Source organism: Amphiprion ocellaris, chromosome 17 (assembly GCF_022539595.1).
Source record: "Amphiprion ocellaris isolate individual 3 ecotype Okinawa chromosome 17, ASM2253959v1, whole genome shotgun sequence".
Lineage (NCBI taxonomy): Eukaryota > Metazoa > Chordata > Actinopteri > Pomacentridae > Amphiprion > Amphiprion ocellaris.
In genome coordinates this window covers 29913754-29935721 of record NC_072782.1, presented here as the reverse complement: position 1 = coordinate 29935721, position 21968 = coordinate 29913754, and the positions used below count along the sequence as shown (strand labels likewise).

At 38.6% G+C, this 21968-nt stretch overlaps 1 protein-coding gene across 1 annotated transcript in view; it reads right to left on the bottom strand.

Moving 5' to 3' along the window:
- Positions 1–3625: 3625 nt before the first annotated feature.
- atp8b1 (ATPase phospholipid transporting 8B1) overlaps positions 3626–21968 on the bottom strand; it is a 45182-nt gene continuing 26839 nt past the window's right edge. The window contains exons 11-30 of the mRNA XM_023265848.3: positions 21578–21666; positions 20150–20340; positions 19875–19959; positions 19362–19485; positions 18103–18146; positions 17799–17955; positions 16491–16679; positions 15563–15675; positions 15313–15477; positions 14533–14644; positions 14351–14426; positions 12671–12803; positions 12365–12493; positions 11303–11459; positions 10996–11219; positions 9600–9683; positions 8560–8805; positions 8261–8399; positions 6338–6468; positions 3626–5375 (exon numbers count right to left, since the gene is read on the bottom strand). Coding sequence (XP_023121616.2) covers positions 5139–5375; positions 6338–6468; positions 8261–8399; positions 8560–8805; positions 9600–9683; positions 10996–11219; positions 11303–11459; positions 12365–12493; positions 12671–12803; positions 14351–14426; positions 14533–14644; positions 15313–15477; positions 15563–15675; positions 16491–16679; positions 17799–17955; positions 18103–18146; positions 19362–19485; positions 19875–19959; positions 20150–20340; positions 21578–21666 — 2825 coding nt within the window. The 3' untranslated portion in view covers positions 3626–5138. The remainder of the gene's footprint in view (positions 5376–6337; positions 6469–8260; positions 8400–8559; positions 8806–9599; positions 9684–10995; positions 11220–11302; positions 11460–12364; positions 12494–12670; positions 12804–14350; positions 14427–14532; positions 14645–15312; positions 15478–15562; positions 15676–16490; positions 16680–17798; positions 17956–18102; positions 18147–19361; positions 19486–19874; positions 19960–20149; positions 20341–21577; positions 21667–21968) is intronic.

The window sequence follows — 21968 nt, the reverse complement described above, 5'->3', positions numbered from 1 at the left end:
TCTGAATGTGGTTCGACAGCACTCACACTTGACACCATGTTGGTTACACCCATCTGTCAACTTGTACATCTGTGAAGGGTTGCAGGAATCAGGAAACCCATAGATTGAACAGGAGTGGATGTTGTTAAAGGCAGGTAGAAGGATTGCCACATTCTGTTCTAGTGCCAGTTTCCTCCCAGACAACATTCTACTCTGAACTGGAATGTCTGCACTGAATGAGAATGAGCATCAGTCTTATACATTATTAGAAGAGGAGCACCTTGAAATGTGATTCTGTGTTAACTGTCTAATAAGTTAAAGACTATTAAAGAATAGAAATCTAACCTCTACTGTCGTCTTGTTTTTCTACTTTAACTGGTCACTTTACAGTCAATAGATATATTTGTTTTTTCTCATTTTGATTTAGAATTCTGTTTTTATTTAATTTTTATTTTTTATTTTTATTTTATTTAACTAAAGCAACCAATCATGTCCTTAGAAACTTTTCAAGTTTTCTTTGCCTTCCAGTGGTGTTTCCCTCTAGCACTGCAAGTACACTATTAAAGTACTTGTACTTTACTTAAGCATGCTTGTTTTGTCTTATATTTGGAGTCAAGACATGCTGTGAACATCAAAATTTGACCCTCTGAAGGCCTTGCAGGAGGACGATGGCAAAGATGAAGCGCCTTTGGAGGTCTGGCAAGAGGTTGGCACTGACTCAGAGGAGACATCAGTCAATGTTGAATCAGGAACATTGGAGATGTCAAGAACCTTGGGTCAGCTCAGGGTCAGAGAAGATGACAGATTACTTTAGAACAGTATTTATATCTGCCAACTCCTAAATGGACTCAGGAATAGATACAAAACTAATTTTACACAAAGAGATTTTAACTCTTTGGCTCCTTTATAACATCTGTCTACTTGAGCTCACAAAGTTCAACACAGTAGTCATAGCCATAAACTGTAAGTCCAGCATAGAGGGTCTGAGTGAATGTGGTCTGGACTCTGTGGATCAAAGTCATGGTATCAGAGACTCTGTAGAAGGACAGAATACCTGCACTGTGATCCAGATAGACTCCAATTCTGGAGGACGAAGAAACTGAGATGGGAGTTATGATGCTGCTGTCAATGAAAGTGCATTCTAATGAATTTTCTAAAGCCCAAGATCTGTCGTTGTACCCAAATTGACTTTCTGCTCCTGCTCTGCTAATATCCTTGTATGTGACTGCTACTGAAGCTGTAGCTGGTCTTTGTTCAACCTCCCAGTAACAACGTCCAGTCAGACTCTCTCTGCTCAGGACCTGCGGCTGTTTCATGAATCTGTCTGGATGATGAACATATGACTGAATCTGTATCCATTTTACTGTTGTTTTTTTGTCCCCCTTAACTGGATGACAAAGGACTGTAAGTGGAAAAAACGGGGAAAACTGATCCAAGGGAGACTCCTGGTGGTGAAAGAATGACAATCCCAACAAACAGAAGAGTTCCAGCAGCAGGAAGAAATAGTTTGAAATAAGTCCTTTGATTTCCTCCCTCCCTGACCAGCTCCTTAGCTGACAGGTTGGAGTTTAAAGAAAGATTGTAAAAGGAGGCTGCAGCCACTTATCATGTGGATGTTCTCTACTGATGATGCACTACAGGCTCTATACATGAAAATAAACTACTATACTTTAAGTATGTCAGACTGCAAAACATGGATTGTGATGTTCTAAACTCTGGAGGGTATAAATGAAGACATAAAGCAGCATAAGCTGAGGTTGTTCTCTGTGAGCAGGATGTACTTTTAGCTTGAATTCATCCAATCTGGTGCCAAAACTCTGTACTGCCTGAATGACTACTACCTGCTTGTATTCACCCCTACAACTATGATAAAGAATTCTCAGTGAGGAAAATCAACTGGTCTCCTAAGATCCTGGTGAACTTTTACTGATGCACGATCGAGAACATCCTGAACAACCGCATCACAGTCTGGCAGATCATACCATGTAATAATAGGGTTAGGGTTTGCTCGTTCTGTTAATCCTGGATATTTACTGCATAAACACTCCCCTCCAGCAGTAATGGAACAGTGAGGCCACTTCCTTTATTTCTGCTGGAGACTGAAAACATTTGGGTTTGGCATCAAACCATGAATATGAGACAAGAGATCAACATTTCAGCTTTTATCTGGATCTGACACACAACTTAGAAAGTAGCATTATTTGTAACCGAACACCAAATTTTTAGGGGAGCAAAAGTATTGAAACAGAAAAACTTAGAATAGATGAAAGTGGATAAGACTTAATATTTAGTTGCAATAACTGCATCAAACCTGTGACCCACTCACATCACCAAACTTTTGCATTCTTCTTCTTTGATGCTTTTCCAGGCTTTTGTTTTTTGGGGGGTTACTCCCTTCAGTCTCCTGATGCTGTGGAGTTAACCTGGTCCAGAGCAGATTCTGTTCAGAGTTTTGGACTTAAATCGGAAATTAAGCGTTTCCTGATGGGAAGATGTTTAAAACCACCTTCATGATACCCGTCAACTTTGACTGAAGAAGCAGAACCTTAAAGCTCCACTCAAGTCTGCTGCTGATCACATGGATAAAGAAAAGACCTTCTGGAGGAAAGTTCTGTGGTCAGATGGAAGAAGAACTGAGCAGAAATATGTTTGGAGGAGAGAAGGTGAGACCTTTAACCCCAAGAACACCAAACCTACCATCAAGCATGGTGGTGGCAGTATCATGCTCTGGGGCTTTCTAGAATTGCTTCTGGACTGGTTTTGGACTTTCTTGGGGCTGGATTATGTTTGGTTTCAATCTTGGTTCTCCTGGTTTTAGATGTAGTTTAAAGTTAGTTTAGGATTTATTTCACACTGGATCTGATCCTGGATGAGGACTGGTTTCAGACGGTCCTGGGTGGGTCTTTTTTTAACCCCAAATACACCAAACCTACCATCAAGCATGGTGGTGGCAGTATCATGGTCTGTGGAACTGGAGCTTTACACAAAGTAAATGGGATCATAAAGAAGGAGGATCACCTCCACATTCTTCAGGAAAATGTAAAACCATCAGCAGAAGGTTGATCTTGGACACAGTTGGATGTTTCAACAAGAAAATGAGTCCAAACACACATCAGATGTGGTAAAGAAATGGTTCCATCAGGCTGGAATGAAGGTTCCGGACTGGTCTCCCCAAAGTCCTGACTTAAACCCATCAAGAACCTGTGGACTGATGAAGAAACCAGTCTGAATCAGGAAGACAATACATTTAGTTGAACTGAACCAATTCTGTTAGAGTATTTCCAGAGACAACCAGGAGCTTGTGGATAGAAACCAAAAGCATCTACTGACGTGAAAATGGCCAAAGGACATATAACCAAATATTAGCATTGCTGTATGTATATGTTTTAATCCAACAGCTTGTGTGATAATTCTAGAAGACCTGTAATAAATCTATGAAAGAACCCAATACGTGATTTTTTTTTTTTGTGACAAAGACGTGTGTTTCAATGTATTCCATCACAGAAAACTAAGACTTGTAAAAGTAATTGGAAACTCAAGACTGCCATGATCTACATCATCTTCAAGTGTACGGAAACTTTTGTTCACAACTGTATTTGCAAACGTAAGAACAAGAGGCAGGTACCACCTAACAAATAAACACTCCTTTCAGATTGCTAAATGTGCCCTTGGCATTTATTAACAACCGCATGATAAAATACCATCATATGACAAAGACCAAACTGCTGCAGAACCTCAACAGCAATCCTGATCACATGCCTCAAGTCATTCAGTAATAAAAGACTATTACCTGCGGACAGAAACGGTAGCATGAGGAGGATACAGTAACAGTCAGAACAGGAATCATGGTCAGTTTTGGCTTAGCATTGTCTCGCAGATATCAATAAATCTTAGAGCAGGACTGAAAAAGGAACAGAGCAAAATCATTGGATTAGTTGTAAACAACCAGTGCACACATAGAAAACTGTCATTTTTAGACTTACGGAATATGTGATATAACTTACAAGAAGTTAAGAAAATAAAAAGAAACTTCTAAGACATAATCAAATGAAGATAAACCAAGACGTCCATGCTGTGTTTCTTTCTCTATTACAAGCACTTGAATTCTGCAAATTGTAAGAAGCCGAAAAGAAACTTTGCAGATGATGAAAGACAAACCAGAGCTCTTTAGAGGTCCCCTACGGCTTTTAAAGAGCACCTTAGAAAAATAAAACTGAAACAAAATGTGAGGTATAGAAGAAATAACCCAGCTTTGAAAGAGGTATTTAAAAGATTTTCAGGATGAGCTCCCTCAAATTCCTACACATATTCATGACATGCACTCCGGAGAGGAAAAATGATCACTATTCACAAGTTATTGTTAAATTAAGACACGCTTTATAACATCTGACCACCTTGCATAGCCTGGCATAGTAACATCCCACTACTGCCATGAATAAAACATTAAAAGATGATATTTTGACGTGTTTGGCTTCAGCTCACTGTTTTAAAGGAAAACGTTTGGGCTCAACGGACGGAAAGAAAACTGAACTCCACAGATTTTGCAGTTAGATCTCATGTAGATAAATTAACTGGACTTTTAAAATTTGAACAAAACACTCATATATTGGGTGCTTCACGGACGTCAAGCTAAAACCATCAAAAAGCATCCTATTGAACAACGAAATGGCTCCAGTGGTGGTGAGCAGGGACAAACTCACTAAAAATAAGGCTTTTATTTTAAAAATCCTGAGTTAAACAACATTGTCAGTCATACAGACACTGCATGACCTCGAACCCCAGCAACGGAGGTCTTCTCTTCGGTGAGCTTTTCTTTTTTGCATTTTCACAGCAACTCTGTGCTGAGGTGGAGCTGGAGGCGGAAGAGTCTGGAGCAAAACCACATTCGGCAGTTTTAACTTTACCGCAAGTTTGCTGGTGGTAAACCAAGCTCCTCATTTCAGTTCTGAAAGTCAAGCAACTTCTTTTCCTTTATCTCCCTCTGAGGCACCTGAACACCACAAAGGTCTCCTTGAACTCCGACCAGGCTGATGTCGGTGTTTCTGATGTTGACCGTCCAGCAGCGACTCAACAAAAAGATATACCAAACGCTCATCATACTTCCAAATATTTACAACCCTTCCGGCTGCAGTTTTGCTCCGTCTCCCGCTCAGCCGCCCTCAGATGTTTTCGGCCTCTCGGTGGGGAACCTCCCTGATGCTATCCTGGGGTCCACCACGGGCCGCCGGACGCCGTCGAATGCTTCGCCCGGACGAGATGAGGTCAGCGTAACCACGAGAGTGAGAGAAGGCGTAGGCGGACCGTCGGGAACGCCGGCCTCGCTGGAAGGCCGACGGCTGCTTCTTCTTCTCCTTCTCCTCCAGTTCCATCTCGTACTTCTTCCTGTTTCTCTGGACCTGGAGGATGATGGGAAAGAAATAGTTAACATCACAGAAACATTGTTATGTCTTTTGGTTACCCCATTAGGAAGCACTACTCTAACATGCTGCCCTATAGATATTTTAGGACATTTTTACCATAATCTGCCTCCTGATACTGGCAACTGTCTAACCCAGATACCCTTATTAACTACTCTAATCCATGAACAATTCCAATCTGGTTTTAGAGCTCTCCATAGTACAGTCTGCTTTGTTGAAGGAAAACAACATCCCCTTGTTTGTCAGTGCAGCATTTGAAACTGTTGATCAAGAGATTTTTTTTACAAACACCTGGAAAATGAAGGTGGATTCCAGCGTACAATGTTAAACATTTGAAATTGAAAATGGCATCCCCCAGGGTCCTATCTTAACGTCTCTTATTTTCGTTTTACATGCTGCCCATGGGCTACATCATTTTTATAAACCATATCTTTTGTCGTCATTATGCTGATGACATATGGTTTTACCTTCCAGTTGCACCTAGCGATGCTAGTTCGATGAAAACCCTCTTTAGCTGCCTTGATGACATCGAACATTGGACAATTTAGTTTTCATTGTAATGCTAAGATCTCTCTGTAAATGAATAGCACTGTATGGTCTTAACCTCAACATTTAAACTCGTTGCGTAAATTCATAACACCAATCTTATTTCTCTGCTGGAAAGCCTTGAAATGTTCTACAAATGTTCTCATGCTGACCCCAGGGTACATAATTTTCAAAACCATATTATATCTTATCTCCAATATGCTGATGACACACAAGTCTACCTTTCAGTTGCACCCAACAACGCTAGCTCAATGAAAACCCTCTTTAGCTGACTTGACAACATCAAATGCCAGACAATTTTGTAGAATTCCTCACAAGCATTATATTTCACCAAGAAAAATTCATCAACATTTCCCTGAGAGAATCCAGACTGAGTGAACTCCCAGATGTCTCACCTTGTCTCCTACAGAGGGCCAGATGGTTTTATGGAGGAACTGGATGCAGATGACCGGCAGGAGGCTGATGCCCACCGTCAGGATGATGGTTAACCACAGGTAGGGCTGACGCAGAGCGTTTGATGCTGCACCTGCAAACACAGAATAAACATGTTAATAGAACAGAGAAGATGTGGGGTTCTGCTGTATTTTTTCACATAAAAAGTCTTTCAGTACTTGGATTTGAAATTCCTTTGGTTGGATTACAAGTATACACACAGGGGCAGACATCCATATTTTGGATTTTTTAAGTAAGGTCATCTTTTATGGGTCAGATTTACAGATTTAGCGTTGATTATATATCAAAAATGGACGTAGCCACTGTGATGTCACCCATTAGCTTGTGGAACTGTTCTGAAACTTTGAGTCTGGAATTTGGCCATCGCTATGTTATTCTTTTGAAACTAGACGTTGGCAAGCAATTCTGATTGTGATCTGTCAATTACAAGAATGATCATGCTTAAAACATACTCTGCTTTATCGTCTAATTTACTCTCAGTTGGACCATAATTTTAAAAATGTTATATGATGTTGGATGCAAAAAGCCTTGAAACAAGCAATTGAGACAACAAACTTGTTAGGAAAATGTTTATGAACACAAAAAACTATGAGAGTAGAGTTGTTTTTTTTCCATTGACTTCAATACAGTGTAACTTCTCTTTGAAAGCAGAGGAGACGCCCCCTGCTGGCTGTTGTTCCTCTTTCATCATCCCAAATGATCTTCCGACAGGCAAACGCTGTATGAGGAAGATATGCCAGGACTCTCTGCTATGGTCAAGGTTAGATATTGACTATTCTGATGTGACTAAGCAGCTGAGTTGTCTCCATATGACCTTCTCCCGACTACAATATAAGCCTGAAGATCAGAGAGAATCCTCAGATCTGATGCTGGCATTGCTTGCATGAACTGCTGCTCTGTCGGTGTCACTTCTCCTGATATCAGTAAACATTACTCACAACCTAAGTCATCTCCAGTGTGTCTCTCTGTGTCGGCCTCGAGATCGCTGAACTTTCACAACGGCTGTTAGAAAGAATGCAGGTTTAAGGTGCTTGTGAGTTAGCTTCACTTTTTAGAGACTCATCTTTTATATACAGTCTGTAAACTTGTCTCAAGTGGCTGCACAGTCTTGGAGCTTTGATTATGGGTAATGAAAAGTTGTCAAAAATATTAAAATCATCTTTCTCAGGGGAAAAGGCAAGAGACTAAAGAAAAGGTTCATAAAGAATGGAGCTCCTTCCAGGATAGACGTACATACAACAAGATATATCTCAGTATTCTAAACTCTGACTTTACTGCTGTGGCTGAAGTCTTCCATATACAAACAGCCACTGAAGCTCAAGGATACTGTAGTTTCTTGGGCCATCTCAAGGGTCAAAACTAGAAAAATTTGGTTTGTGAGGAAGTACGTTTCTGTAGCACTGAGGTTTTAACAAGAGGAAACTTGCATAAAAGTGCATGTAAAATTAGAAGCCCTGGCACCTGTTTACAGTGACTGTAATCAAAATGTTTTATTGACACCAGATCACAAGACTTCTTGTACAGAGATTTATCACAAACATTTATAAGTCATTGCACAGCTTTATTATCTTCCCTCTCACCATTCCGGGTGTAATTTCTGTCCCCTTTTTCAGCAAAAAAAGCATTAAAAACAACTACCTGTCCAGCACCAAGCAGCAGACAAAGTTAGTGACTAGCAACTCAACTCAAAAACTGATCAAAGTGTTGGGTTTACAGCCTGTTTCTGCTGCCCTTAAGTGTGCAAACAGATTAGTTGTTGCAGTTTTAACAGGCAAGTCCAACCTTCAGGTGCTTTTAACTGGAAACCATAAAGTCAGACAAGCAGATTGAGTGTATTGCAAAGTGTTGAATGGTTGCTGACTGACCAGTGAAGGTGAAAATAGAGGGGAAGATGACGTGGATTCCAGCGCTGTGGATGTCAAACATGATGCCAAAGTAGATAGCTATGCTGCCCAAAACTGCAAAACAGTTGACGAAGGTCCAGTAGGAGGTATCCAGAGAGATCTGACAACCAAGATGCAAAAGACATAAGTAGGTCATTCACATAAAACAAAGTCATTACACCCTTGAGGAGCTTTATGGTTGGAGAAACGATATTACGCCACACCTCGACAGCATCACGTACGCATCATTTGGTTCCCTGATTCATGAATCTGTCACTGACCTGCAGGTTGACGGTGAAGATCAAGGACGAGGCGGTTACGACGGCGAAGGACTGGTAGTCGGAGGGAGCTTCACCATCCTGCCCCATCGTCTGCAGGAACGCTCCGTAGGGGATGAAGAAGATAATGAGCGAGACGAAGATGCCGTGGAACAGGCTGATGAAGAAGTTCTTGTAGTTGAAGAGCGTCCCCTGCTGGCCGGGCAGGTAGAGTTTGGGGAATTTCAGGCTCAGTCTGTCGTTAACGTCCTGCAGAGGGACGAGGAGGAGGAAGTGGAAAACAGAGTTCTGGATTAGTTTGGAATCCAACAGAATTAGAAATGGGTTCTCAAAGCTGGTTAGTTTTTCCATTTAAACCCAGAACCAACCAGTACTTTCTCTGGCTCTGGTTAATTAAAAGCTCCAGCATAAACAAACAAATTAATCTTGGACCAGTACGTACCGTATATCACATACTAGTTTATATTCCCTCTCAGAAACGTTGCTATTTCTTCCATTGAACTACCATCAATCTGCCTCATGTTTATAAAGTGCCGCTAACTTTGTATTTATTGTTTAATTACTATATTTGCACCAAATTTAGGTTCAAATTGTAGTTCAACAATTTGTCTGCAACCTTGTCCTTGTTTAAATATGAAAATGTTTTATTTCATGCAAGTACTGTGAGAAGAAAGAAAACACCAAAGTCAGATTCCTTGCATGTGTTCACACAGTCGGCCAATAAAGCTGATTCTGATTCTCCTCTAGCTACTAATTGTACTTTTCAATGGATTTTGAGTGAAAAGACACATCACTCTGCGACTATTATCTCAGAAAGAGTTATTTATATATGTAAACCAACTGTGCTGCTTGTGTTTAGGTTCGCCAAAAAAAAATCAGAATTTCAGCTGAAATCTTATGAATTTATTTTCAGATCAGCCTTTACAACTGTACCGATTATTCTGCTGTGAATTTACTGAAACATGTCAAGGTGAATGTTGATATTTTGGACAGTTACGCAGAATATGGTCTTCTTTGTGTCTCTGTGAAAGCCCAGTTTTTACCTGGTCAAGAAGTCCAACAAGTAGAACAGGTAAACTGCTGTAACAGAGATTGTAGAGAGTGATGAACCAGTCTTCATAGGCGACCTGCAGACCAGAAAACAACCATTCAGAGCCTCAACAAACAAATTGCAATACCAGGAGTTGGGGTGTCCCGACAGTAACTCATTAAAGTCCACTTTAGTGTAAATTGGCAACTTCTGGAAAGGGGTAGAACTTCTCCATCATCTGTGGACCAGACGCTACTTAGAAGAACCAGCTCACATCCGAAATCTTCAAAATTTTAAAACATTCTCTGCTCGACCATCTCTGATTTGCATGAAATTTTGAGGGCATAAAATAGGGATATTTAGAAAGCTATTTTCTAAACTTTATCTTGAGATATCAAATACTTTCTGAGGAAAAAAAATGTGTAAAAAAATTGCAATTGACCCACTTTCAGCTGTTTTTTTATGCATTGCTTGAACAACAACATCTGAGGAAATATTAAAGATAAAAGCCTGAAATTTTCAGTTATTTCTCATCATAATCATCTGTAATATTGTTCTCTCCAAGTAGAAGCCTGGACTATGCTATCTAGCAATATTTTTGTATTTAAGCATTTCACATTAAAGTATTGTATATATTTAGTTTTGTATTGTTGTGACCTGCAGCTACATGTCGTTCAGAAAATATCACTAGTTGACTTCTGCTTTATCTCATTTTTTGTTATCGTGGGCTCAAAGATGGAACTTTTCATGATGGCCTCAATTTTTTTGGTCATATTTCAGCTCAGCCACAGTCAGAGATTATCCAATATTCCTGATTCTGAATCAATGACATGATGAGAAATAACAGTGAATATTTCAAGTTTTTATCTTTGATAGTTCCTCAGATATTGTTGATCAAATAGTTTCAAATTTCAATGTGCAAAAAAACGTGGTGAAAGTGAGGCAACGGCCAATTAAAAAATTTTAAAAAAAGATATATTTATTAAATTTCATAGATACCATTTGGAGTATTTATAGTTTGTGATAAATAAATATGAAAGTGAGATCGGGTGTCTCTGATGACTTGAGATGGAAAAACCCAGAACTTTTTAGAATCACCAGTATGGAGGTTCTGAAAACAAACTTGATCTTTTGGATCACAAGAATTACTTCTATAATTATTTACCTCAATATTTCAGACTTTTATAAATAAGACTTTGTTCCATAAGAACTATTGACACTGTAACATCACATAAAATACACCAGAAAGTAAGAAAAAGTACAATATGCCTCATTTAATAAATTAATTCTAATAAACTTTCCTCTAGCTAACCATAACCCAAAATTTAAAGTCATGCATAGAAACATTTGTCCTAAAATTTACTCGCGTTAAGTCTTGAATTCTGGACTGAGATGGTGAATCGCATTACCTGTGAGGAGTATCCGCTGAAGAATGAGTACCAGAAGTGAACCAGAGTGAAGGCGAAGTTCTTGAAGAAGAAGAAACGCAGGAACTTGCACATCCGGATGTAGGACCAGCGTCCGTGAACCAGCAGGAGGCGCTGCAGGTAACGGAACTGGGCGAAGGCGTAGTCGCTGGACATAACGGCCTGCATCCCCTCCTGACCGCTGATGCCGACGCCGATGTCTGCAGCTGGAGGGACCGAAGACGAACAGAGGAATTATTTGAGACATGAAATTTTGTGGTCCGTTAGCAGAGTGACTCTCTGTCCTTACTCTTGATCATGTTGACGTCGTTGGCTCCGTCTCCGATGGACAGCGTCACGGCCTTCTTGTACTTCTTCACCAGACTCACCACGTTGGCCTTTTGTTTTGGTGTCACGCGACAGCAGATGACCGCCTCGCACTCACAAGCCATGTCCACAAAGTCGATCTGTGGGAGGGAATTCATTTCACTACGTTTGCCATCATGAAGCCAACTGGAGATGCATCATCCATTAAACATGTAGATTCCTCCTCAGATTTATATATAGGAGACCGTGTTATCCCTCCTGACCATTAGATAGTCAGTTTCCATTTCAAAGATTTGCTTGGATGATAGTACGTCATTTTACTGGTGGAATAAAGTCAGATTAAGTGGTTCTGAGCTAAGATTCTATAATAATCTGACAGTACAAAATTAATGTCTGTTGTTTTATGTCAGAAAATACAAACTATACTAGAGTTATGTAGAGTTATCCATTAGTTTGAACAAAAAATGACAAGAAAAACTTTGCAATATGTGAAAATTTAGGACTTTTGAGGGAAGACGCCCTCATAAACATCCATGATTTTCAATACTTTAGCCTTGCAGTAATAATGTCTTATTATCTGTCTAAAAGACTAACTGGTTGACTTCATGCTTAGCTAGTAATGGGTGCTGTATTAGCTTGCTGTAGCAGTAGCTAGCTAGGTTGAATTTTTTGCTAATGTCGGCTAAAGATCTCAGCTGATTTGACGTTATTTTTATGTTCTAAATTTAAATATTAATGAAAATAAATTACATTTTTTGTCCTGCAGGCTCCTCAATTTGGAAATTCATTGGCAAGAAAAATTCAAAAATTATTTCTATTAAGTCACATTTATGTTGTAGTTAAAGCCAGAGCAACATTAAACTTTGAGAATATAGTTAATCATCTGCACAAGTAATAAGTTTGTATTGATTAAAATGATTTCTGATGTTGGTTTACTTCTTTTTCAAGATTTCACAGGTAGTTTTATGATAAAGCTGTGGTCTTGTGTGATTTATTGACCCTCTAAATTCTTCTTGAATACCAAACATACTTATGTTCTTTCTACCTGTCTCATTTCTTTTTCCAGGTCATTCATCGGTTGTCCGTCCTGAGGGCTGCTGGGAGGAGGTCGCTTTCCCAGACGACGGAGACGCAGACGGCGGCGTTTCTTCTTCTTTTCGTACAAAATCTCGTTCTGAGAAAACACCAACAGAACTAATCAGCACTTAAGTATTAGACCGAGCAGACAAAGCGATTCTGGACAAGGTAAACACAAACTCAAAAAGAACTCCTTCCAACTTCTTTAAGCTTTGCTCTTAACGTTAACAGTGTGGCGACGGTTGGTTTCCTGTCAGTCATGAATGAGTCTCACCAGCCATCCTCCGGTGATGATCAGAGCGTTTTTGCCTGGTTGGGTGAAGAACGGTTCTGCAGGTTTCTTTTTGCGTCGATAGACAGTTTGAGGTTCGTTCCTCCTGTTGGCCTGACGAATGCTCAGCTTCTCACTGCAGACACACAAAACAACAAACATCTTGTCTTATATCCCTGTTTGACACTGAAAGATGTTGAGGGAAAACAAGCAACATAGGACTTAATATCAGGCGTCCTGGTAATAAACCTACACCTGCATGAAAAATAACAAGAAAACGCCAACTTGGTTTGATGAATTTAAACTGCTGAAGCTCAAAGAAACTACCAATTTTACACTGGTTTGCAAGACGAGGAGGTAAAAATGAGGATAAAAATAGATCTAGTGACACTACAAACTTCGTTCAGGTCCAACTGGAGACCTTAAAACCTGATACAGCTGTTCTACATCTGCAGTAGCAACCCTCAGAACCAGGAAATACACTTTGATGCTGAACCACACAAAAATCCCAAAGCCAGAAACTGTAAGAACCAAAGGAATTGTTGGATTATTCGACTGCTCCATCAGGAAAATGGACCAAATCTTAACTCCATATGTCTCATTTAAAAATATAGTATATGGAAGTACGAGCCAAGTTTCCTGTTGTATTTAGCATTTTGGATACTCTCTCATTGGCAGTGTAGTATTTAGGGATATAAATAAAGGTTTTTCTATGTTTATTCTCTAGCTTTTATTATCTGTCTGCTCAGTGCTTCTGATGGGTTGTTCCATCTCAAATAATCAAACTTTTAGAACAATTTCTGCTCAATAGCATTTTCTTTGTTATATTCTCAGAACCAATTTAAAACTCCAAAACTGTTCGTCTTGGATCAGATTCAGTAGTTTGTGGTAGAATTTGTCAAACCTGCTCAACTAGTTATCAAAGTTAAATGAAAATTAGTTTTTTCCATGTTTCTGATCAAGTATTTTGCATATTAAAGTATTCTATATGTTTAGTTTTGTATTATTGTGATATCCAGCTACATGTGGTTCAGAAAATATCACTAGTTGACGTCTGGATTATCGTTTTTTTTGTTAATCTGAGCTCAAAGATCAGACTTTTTAGGACAACTTTGTTTTATTTTCCATATTTCAACTCATCCACAACTAGAGATTATTTGATGTATTTGTTCAATATTACAGATTTAGAATCAATGACATGATACATAAAAATGAAATCTTCAGATTTTAATCTTGAATAGTTCTTCAGATATTGTTGTTCAAACAGACTCACTACAGACTGTCAGAGTAACCATTAGTGAAAGTGAGCAGATAGAACTTCATCCATACTTAATTAAGCTCAGTGTGTGGCATCGATTGTACGTGATGATACCATGATGAGAAATAACAATGAAAATCTCAGTTTTTTATCTTTAGTAGTTTCTCAGATATTGCTGTTCAAACAATGTCAAATTTTAATGCAAGAAAAATGGGTTGATGGGCAATTTTTGAAAAGATTTGATCTCAGAAAACATTTAATCAATGTAAAATTTCACAGATCCCATTTTAAATATCCATATTTTATGATGAAACAGTTTGAAGCACATGAGGCATGGTCAAGCCTGATGATTTGAGGTAAAATAACTCCGATATGTTCTGAAATAAACCCGAATGTTGGACGATGTGACGTTTTAGTCGACTTACTTGACGTCTTCTCCGTAGTGAATCTGCATGTCGTCTGTCAGGAGGGAACAGGAATATCCGATGTTCTCCGCCGTTTCTGGGGATAAAGAACAAATAAATCAAGAAGAAATAAACACGACACCAGTTCTCCCAACCCTGTTATCAGGTTTCAGTCCAGATTTATGCATAAAAAGTGACGCTACCTTTCTTATCTCCAGTCAGGACCCAGATCTTGATGTCGGCTTTGGCCAGCTTAGCGATGGTCTCCGGCACTCCGTCCTGCAGTTTATCCTCGATAGCGGTCGCTCCGATCAGCTAAATACAGAAACACCGATGGTTAGACGAGACCGACGCTCAACGTTTTTCGTTTTCCAGATATTTACTGGAAAGGTTGATGTCTTAATAAAGAAACGTGTCCTTCAAATGCTCCAAAAACGCCATTTTTTTCCCATTAAAACATCCAATAAATTAAGATATTTCAACCAACAAAATCACATTTTCTGTTAATTTCAACTTACACACCATCAAAACCTGGTAAAATATCAGACTACATCCTAAAACTGTGCCTAACGTTATGTTCTTTTGTAATTCCTCTTGTTAAAATAAGAATAGTAAGCTTTCCTTATTCAGTACTTTTCAAAGTAAAGCTACAAAGGGATTTACATGTTGGAGCCATAAATAAAACATAAAATTAAAATGAAATAGAATTCATAAAAGGCTTTAATTTTGAAAGATTTAACTGAATATATCTGGTTAATCTCCACAATTAATAATCTCTTTATATTAGAGAAGTTAAATTTGGTTGTAAATAACACTTAAGGGTCTTAACTATGATATTATATCAGTTAGTTTATTCTCCATAATGTGGTTGCGTAAATTAGTATTATTTATCATTTTTTTAGGATTTCAACCCCTCAAATTGTGAATTCTTCAGATAAAACCACCACTGTAAGAAACGGCAGCTTGGTTTGTCTTCTACTCACCATCAGGTTGTTCTCGATCTGTTCGTACACTCGGTCCAGAGCGGCGTCTCGATTCGACAACGTTAGCTGGGCGTCTTTGTGCTTCCTGGACCAGGCTTCGTACTCCTGGGCGCTGATGTCTTTGTAGCACAAACACAGAGTCCTCAAGGTCTCGTTGGCGAAGACCTGAAAAAACACCGACCGTGAGGAAACAAAGATTCTGATTCTGTGGAAGGGTCCGATGTGGTGGGAATAAATGGAGGTAACTCACGTCCAGAGCCGTCTGGGTGGTCTCCTTGTGTCTGGAGTTGGGCGCCAGTCGCTCGTAGATGACGGTGTCGGCTCCTTTGCAGTACAGACGAATACGACCATCAGGAAACTTCACTGGAAGACCAAAGACAGACAGTTAAGGAGGCACAAAATCACGGTTTTGGCAGTAAAAACGTTCAAAGTAAAGTTCAAATCCTGCAGTAAACAAATCAGCATTTACCTGAACAGCAGTTTTATGTCTCATTTTTGTCATTTTGTGTCTCGTTTTGTCATTTTGTGTATTGATTTTGTTGTTTTATGTCTCGTTTATGTCATTTTGTGTCTCAAATTTGTTGTTTTGTGTCTCGTTTCTGTCATTTTGTGTCTCGTTTCTGTCATTTTGTGTCTCATTTTTGTCATTTTGTCTCGTTTTTGTAATTTTGTCTCGTTTTTGTCATTTTGTGTCTTGATTTTGTCATTTTGTATCATGACCTTCTTGTTTTGTTTCCCATTTTTGTTGTTTTGTACTTCATTTTTGTCATTCACTGCTTCGTTTTTTTCATTTTGTTTCGCGTTTTTTCCAGAATTGGCAAGGCACCCAAAAACAAGCAAGACTTCTATCTCACCTGAGACTCGGCGCTGACAGTGAAATTAGACATTTAACAACATAAAAGGCCAGATTAGATGATTAAATCCTGGGATAGTTCTAGTCTGTTGATCACACTTTAGTTACATTCATGTGTGAAGTGTGTATTTATGATGTATTTTCAATTTGTGGTCTTCTTTGAACCCTTCAGACTGCTGCCTACTCCAGCTTTAAAGGTATTTCTTCTTCATTTTCAGCTGTATTCTCTTATTTTCTTTGACTGAGTTTTCAACAGTTTTACTTTGTCCACCTCCAGAAGTGTGCTTGCATGTCTGTGTGTGTGTTTGTGTGTTTGCGTTCGTACGGATGATCGACATGCGCTTGCGGTCCGAGTTGAAGTCGAGCAGCGCCAGCATCTCGTAGGTGGTCTCCTGGTCCATCTCCCTGATGGTGATGGTGTCCTGAGTACGAGACAGAAACACGAAGCCGAAGTTCCTGGCCGCCGTCACCAAGGCGCCTTCGTCCGGAGACGCCGCCTGATAAACCAGTTCACCTGAGAGGAACAAACCAAAACACACCTGTCAACACCTGCAGCTTCGTCCTCATTAGCCATGATTTAAACCATCACATTTTTTTGAACCTAACTTCTTGGTGTCTCAAACAATATCTAAATGTTGAGTAGCAAAACACAAATTCACACATTTTGAGAGCCAGAACAATCAAGTGTTTTGAATATTTAACTGATAAATTAATCAATTATTGAAATAAATGAATCAGTGATGACTACATGCATCCAGGATCTTCTGTTCAGCCATCTCTGATTCTCCTGAAACTTTTTAATAATAAACTGTGAATATTTAAAATGGTACCTGTGAAATTTTAGATTAATGTGTCAAATACTTTCCGAGATACGTTTGTCGACCTACTTTCATCAGTTTTTTTCTCACATCGAATGTTGAGGTTGTTTGAACGACATCTTGATTTGCAGTTTTTGTAGCATAATTTTAAGGATATATTTAAACATATTTGTGAAACTTTATGTTTATATTATGCTGATGACATTACAATTACCAAAGAGTTCAATGAAAGTTATGGAAGTTCAATGAAATAACTTTTTTTTTTGTGACCAAGTATTTTATATTTAAAGTATCCTACATGTTTAGTTTTGTATTATTGTGATCTGCAGCTACATGTAGTTCAGAAAATATCACTAGTTGACTTCTGGACTGTGAATTCTTCTCTTAACAAGAGCTGGAAATTTGATTTATCATGGCGGCTTTAATTTGTTGATATTTCGACTCCTCAACAATCAGAGATTGTTTGATCTTCTTGTCTAATATTACAGATTCTGAATCAATGACATGATGAGAAACAACAGAGAGAATTCCAGGTTTTTATCTTTAATAGTTTCTAAGATGTTGTTGTTCAAACAGCCTCATTACAGACTGTCAAAGTAACCAGCAGGACTTGTAATTTACGTATCCTCTGTCCAACGCAATGACAGTAGATTTAAATATCCATAATTTCTGACTTTAAAATAGTTTCAAGCAAATCAGAGACGGTCAAGCAGCAGGAAAATGAAGCTCTGAGATGGAATAACCCTTTTGTATTTATTGTTTCACTGCACAGATCTGTTGCTTAATCTTTGCTGAAACCTCGACTCCAGTTTTACCGTCTTTGTTCTCGACCATGACGGTGTGGCAGAGCGACAGCAGCTTGAAGAACTCCATAGCGTCTCTGTCCTTCTTGGATCGGACATGAGCCACCAGGTAATTATCCATGAACTGGAACTTCTTGTCGGCGTAGCGGTTCCAGCTCCAGTCCACCGGCTGACGGGGAGCAGAAAAAGGCTCGTTTATCCATTTTTCTGAGCACATTAACCCATATTTTTACCATAAAGATCAGTTTTTATCATAAAGTTTGACTGTTTTTTGATACAATTGGCTCGTTTCGCAGGTAAAGCTAATTTTTTTTACCCTTCCTCGGTCCAGCGACACTCCTTCAGCAGTGGTTGGGTCACCTGAGGGGAATAAAAAACAAACACCAGTTAGGACAAAACTGCAGAAACAAAACAAGGTGCAGCAACACACACCTGTAAAAACAAATAAAAGACACGTAGATGACAACAGCAAAGCACCTGAATATTTTTAATGTTTTATTTCCTTTTCTACGCTACTTTATGGTTCATTTAAATGCTTCTGTTTCTTGCTCTTTGTACTGTGACTTTTATAAATGTTATTTGTTCAGCTCTTATCGTCCTTCTGGTTGTCTGAGTTTTGCCAATAGAAGATTAAAAGGTGGTTGTGTTTTTTAAACAAATACTGGATGTAATAAAAATCCAGTTTATCTTTGGTGTCGTTGCTGTAAACGGTCAGCAGGTGTCGCTCTCTTGCCATCAACTCTGAGTTCATGGCATTAAAGTCAGTTTAAGACCTTTAAAGCCATAAAGAACACAGTTTAATCCCAAAGTCTTAGATGTGTTTCAAAGTGTAAGAATTTACTGATATTTGAGCTCATTTCATCTCAAAAACATCAGATTTTTAGAGCTATTTCTGCTCGAACATCTCTTCTTTTTCCCTGAAATCTTTACAGCATAAAATGCAGATATTAATAAAGATATTTGAGAAATTTTAGCTTTCAGTTCCTAATGCAGCAGGATTTGCAGTTTTGTTTAGTCATATATGATATTTAACATTATTAAGTTTGGTTTTTGGAAAGGATCCAATAAAACGTTTGGTCTAGAATGATGTTTTTGTTGGTTTTAACACATTTCTTAGTCCAAACTATTAATCAGTCAGTGGAGAAAATACTCACCTGACTGATCGAGAATGGGAATAATTAGCTGCAGGTCAAATACAAAACATTTCTTAGAATTTCTCTAAGAAATCATTGAACAGAACCTGGATAAGCATCACAAACTGGATGGAGTAGCCCATTAAAATATAACTAATTATTCATTTTAAAAAGGCAGTTTTTTTTAAAATCACATCATTTTCTGTTTCCACCAACAACAGGCTAGAAACCCATCTAGACTTTTGTAATTGACTTTTAAGACCCATTGAAACCTTCTAAGACCTTTTTGTAAGATCTTTTTACATCCTGAAGACTTGCAGTTTCAGTCTTTATCTCTCTTGGTTTTATTTTACCACCACTGCCAGATCTCTTCTGGTGTTTTGTTTAACTTCTGTACTTTGGTTTTATTCTGGTGTTTGAGGTAAATAAAGTCCGTCGGTACCGTAGCTTCGTCCAGCGATGGTGCACTTCTTGAACGCCATGATGTTCTGCGTCAGAGTTCCTGTCTTGTCGGAGAAGATGTACTCGATCTGACCGAGCTGCTCATTCAAGGTGGTGGTTCGAGCCTTTTTCATGGAGAAATTTACACGTTAGAAAGACAGAAAGCACCGGACATAAGCTGCTGCTGTAAATCCTGCTGCATCCTGGATCCCTACAGTTAAAACATCAGTCAAATCATCCCAATTTCTGGTCCAGTTTATCCCAAAACTTTGAAGATAATTTGTCAAAAACCAAGAAAAAAGGTTTTTATGTAAACCAATGCATTATAATATTAATTATGGAATTATAAGAGGAAAATGAAGAATTAGAGGAGGATGAAGAAAAAGAAGAAGAATGAGAATGTGAAGAATAATTGGAAGAGGAAGAAGAAGAAGAAATGGGAGGAGGGGAAGAAGAAATGGAAGAAGAAGAAGAAGAAGAGGAAGAAGAAGAGGAAGAAGAAGAAGAAGAGTACCTTTGCTGGTGTGTCTTTCTCTGCAAAATACATCTGCAGGTCCCAGTTGATGAACTTACTCTGTCCGAGTCGAATCACCTCCACACTGAACACAAACAGGAAAACTTTTATTTTAGCTGCTGAGCTGATCTTTGACGACAGTATCTGGAAGCTCATTCTGTAATCCATCCATGTGTTTTATTTTTGTGAAACCAGTATTTAGTGCCAATGTTTAACTTGCATCAAACCTTTAGGAATATGTGGAGAACCAGACTTGTTTGTGTGGTTTGACTGACCTGACGTAGAGAGAAATGGGCACCATGGTGTTGAGGACGATGATGTATCCCCAGAAGCTGAGGAAGCCTCTGTAGGAGGCGTCCTGGTCTTTGCCGTCATACAGATACCAGGCTTTAGATCCGATATCCTCGTACCAGTAGGTGTGACCGATGGCCAGACCAGCCGCCACCAGGAGGAGCAGCGCGAAGATCTACAGCGACAGAATCAGTTACTCATGAAAAGACTGCTGAATGGGTCGCTACACCTCAGTTCACCAAATATTTACAAAAGTTCACACCTTAAATATCTCATATTCGTCAGAGTTTGTTTCTGTGCAGGTTATATATGTGCCGTTTCCTTCTAACCAATCTGTGGATCAACGTTTTAAGAGCTATAACTTGAGAAATAACGTAGTTGAAGTCCTGAAATTTGGTACAATCACTGACATATACATCTGGTCTTCAATGGTGGATGTTCATTTTTGCATCATTTTCTTTGCACCCATCTGTGGATCAATGTTTTAAGTGCCATAACTTAGGAAATAATGTAACTGGAGTTCTGAAATTTGGCAGAATCATTAATTTGTACATGTGGTTTTCAATGATAGAACCCTGCCTTGATAAAAAAAAATATCAACTAGTTACATTATGGTGCAAATTTGGTCAAATATTTGCACCACCAAAAAGTTTTTTTCTATTCTGATATTCCACCATCTATAAAACTTTTATTTTTCATCCTTTGTGCCAATGATTGACACCAATAGAGGCTTTCAAAATGTAAATTATGGTGCACTTTATGAGGACAAAGCTATTGAATTTGTGGGGTTTTCTGCATTTATAGACTATATTTGAGCGTTCATTACGAAGGCATGATGGTGAAACACTCCACTAGTGTCCCAACTGGAAGAGTTGTGTAATACTGTTACTGGGCTGCAAGAAAAATCATTGTTTTCCAACTTATAATGCGTCAAATAACTTTATGAAAAGTGGTTATTCTATCAAAGCAGGGTTGTACCATTGAAGACTACATGTACACATCAATGATCCTGGTTAGCAGAATATCGGAGTAGAAAAAGAAAATTTTTTGACCAAATTTGCACCATCATATAGTGGTTTGTATTTATTCTATCAAAGCAGGGTTGCACCATTGAAGACCAGATGTACATATCAATGAAAATGCCAAATTTCAGGTCTCTAGCTTCATTATTTCTCAAGTTATGGCTCTTTGAACACTGATCCCACAGATTGGTGTGAAGAAAACAACACAAAAATCAACATGAACCCACCTTCTTTGGGAATTTTTCTTTTAAAAAATACATATTATTTCATTTCTATCACTCGAAAATTCTGCTCAAAGCAAATTTTAAAAAGCGGATCACGTCAGAAACATGACCGTAAACGATGATGAAACCACTGATGAGCTAAAAACCGAGCACCATGTCGACTTACTGTGTAAACCATGTAGTTCATCAGCTCATCAATTTTGGTCCTCTTGAACCTGGTTTTGCCACCGTTCCTCATGATTTTGGTGTCGGCTCCTGCAGCGACATACATTATATCAGTCATTAATGATCAGTTATTAATAATAAACCCAAATATTCACAAACACAATCAGAATCAGTTTAATCGCAAAGTAGGTTAAAAAAAGTGTTGCAGGTGACTAAAAATAAGCATTACAAGACAAATACGATACATTATAAGTAATAAAATATATGTTGATGCATTTTGATGCTATTGAGTCAGCTGACAGCTGTTTGAATTTTCTCAAAGGATAAAAAGCATTTAATCATCTTCAAATATCTTGGTTGTCCAAAGAGGAGGATAAAAGTCTAACATATTT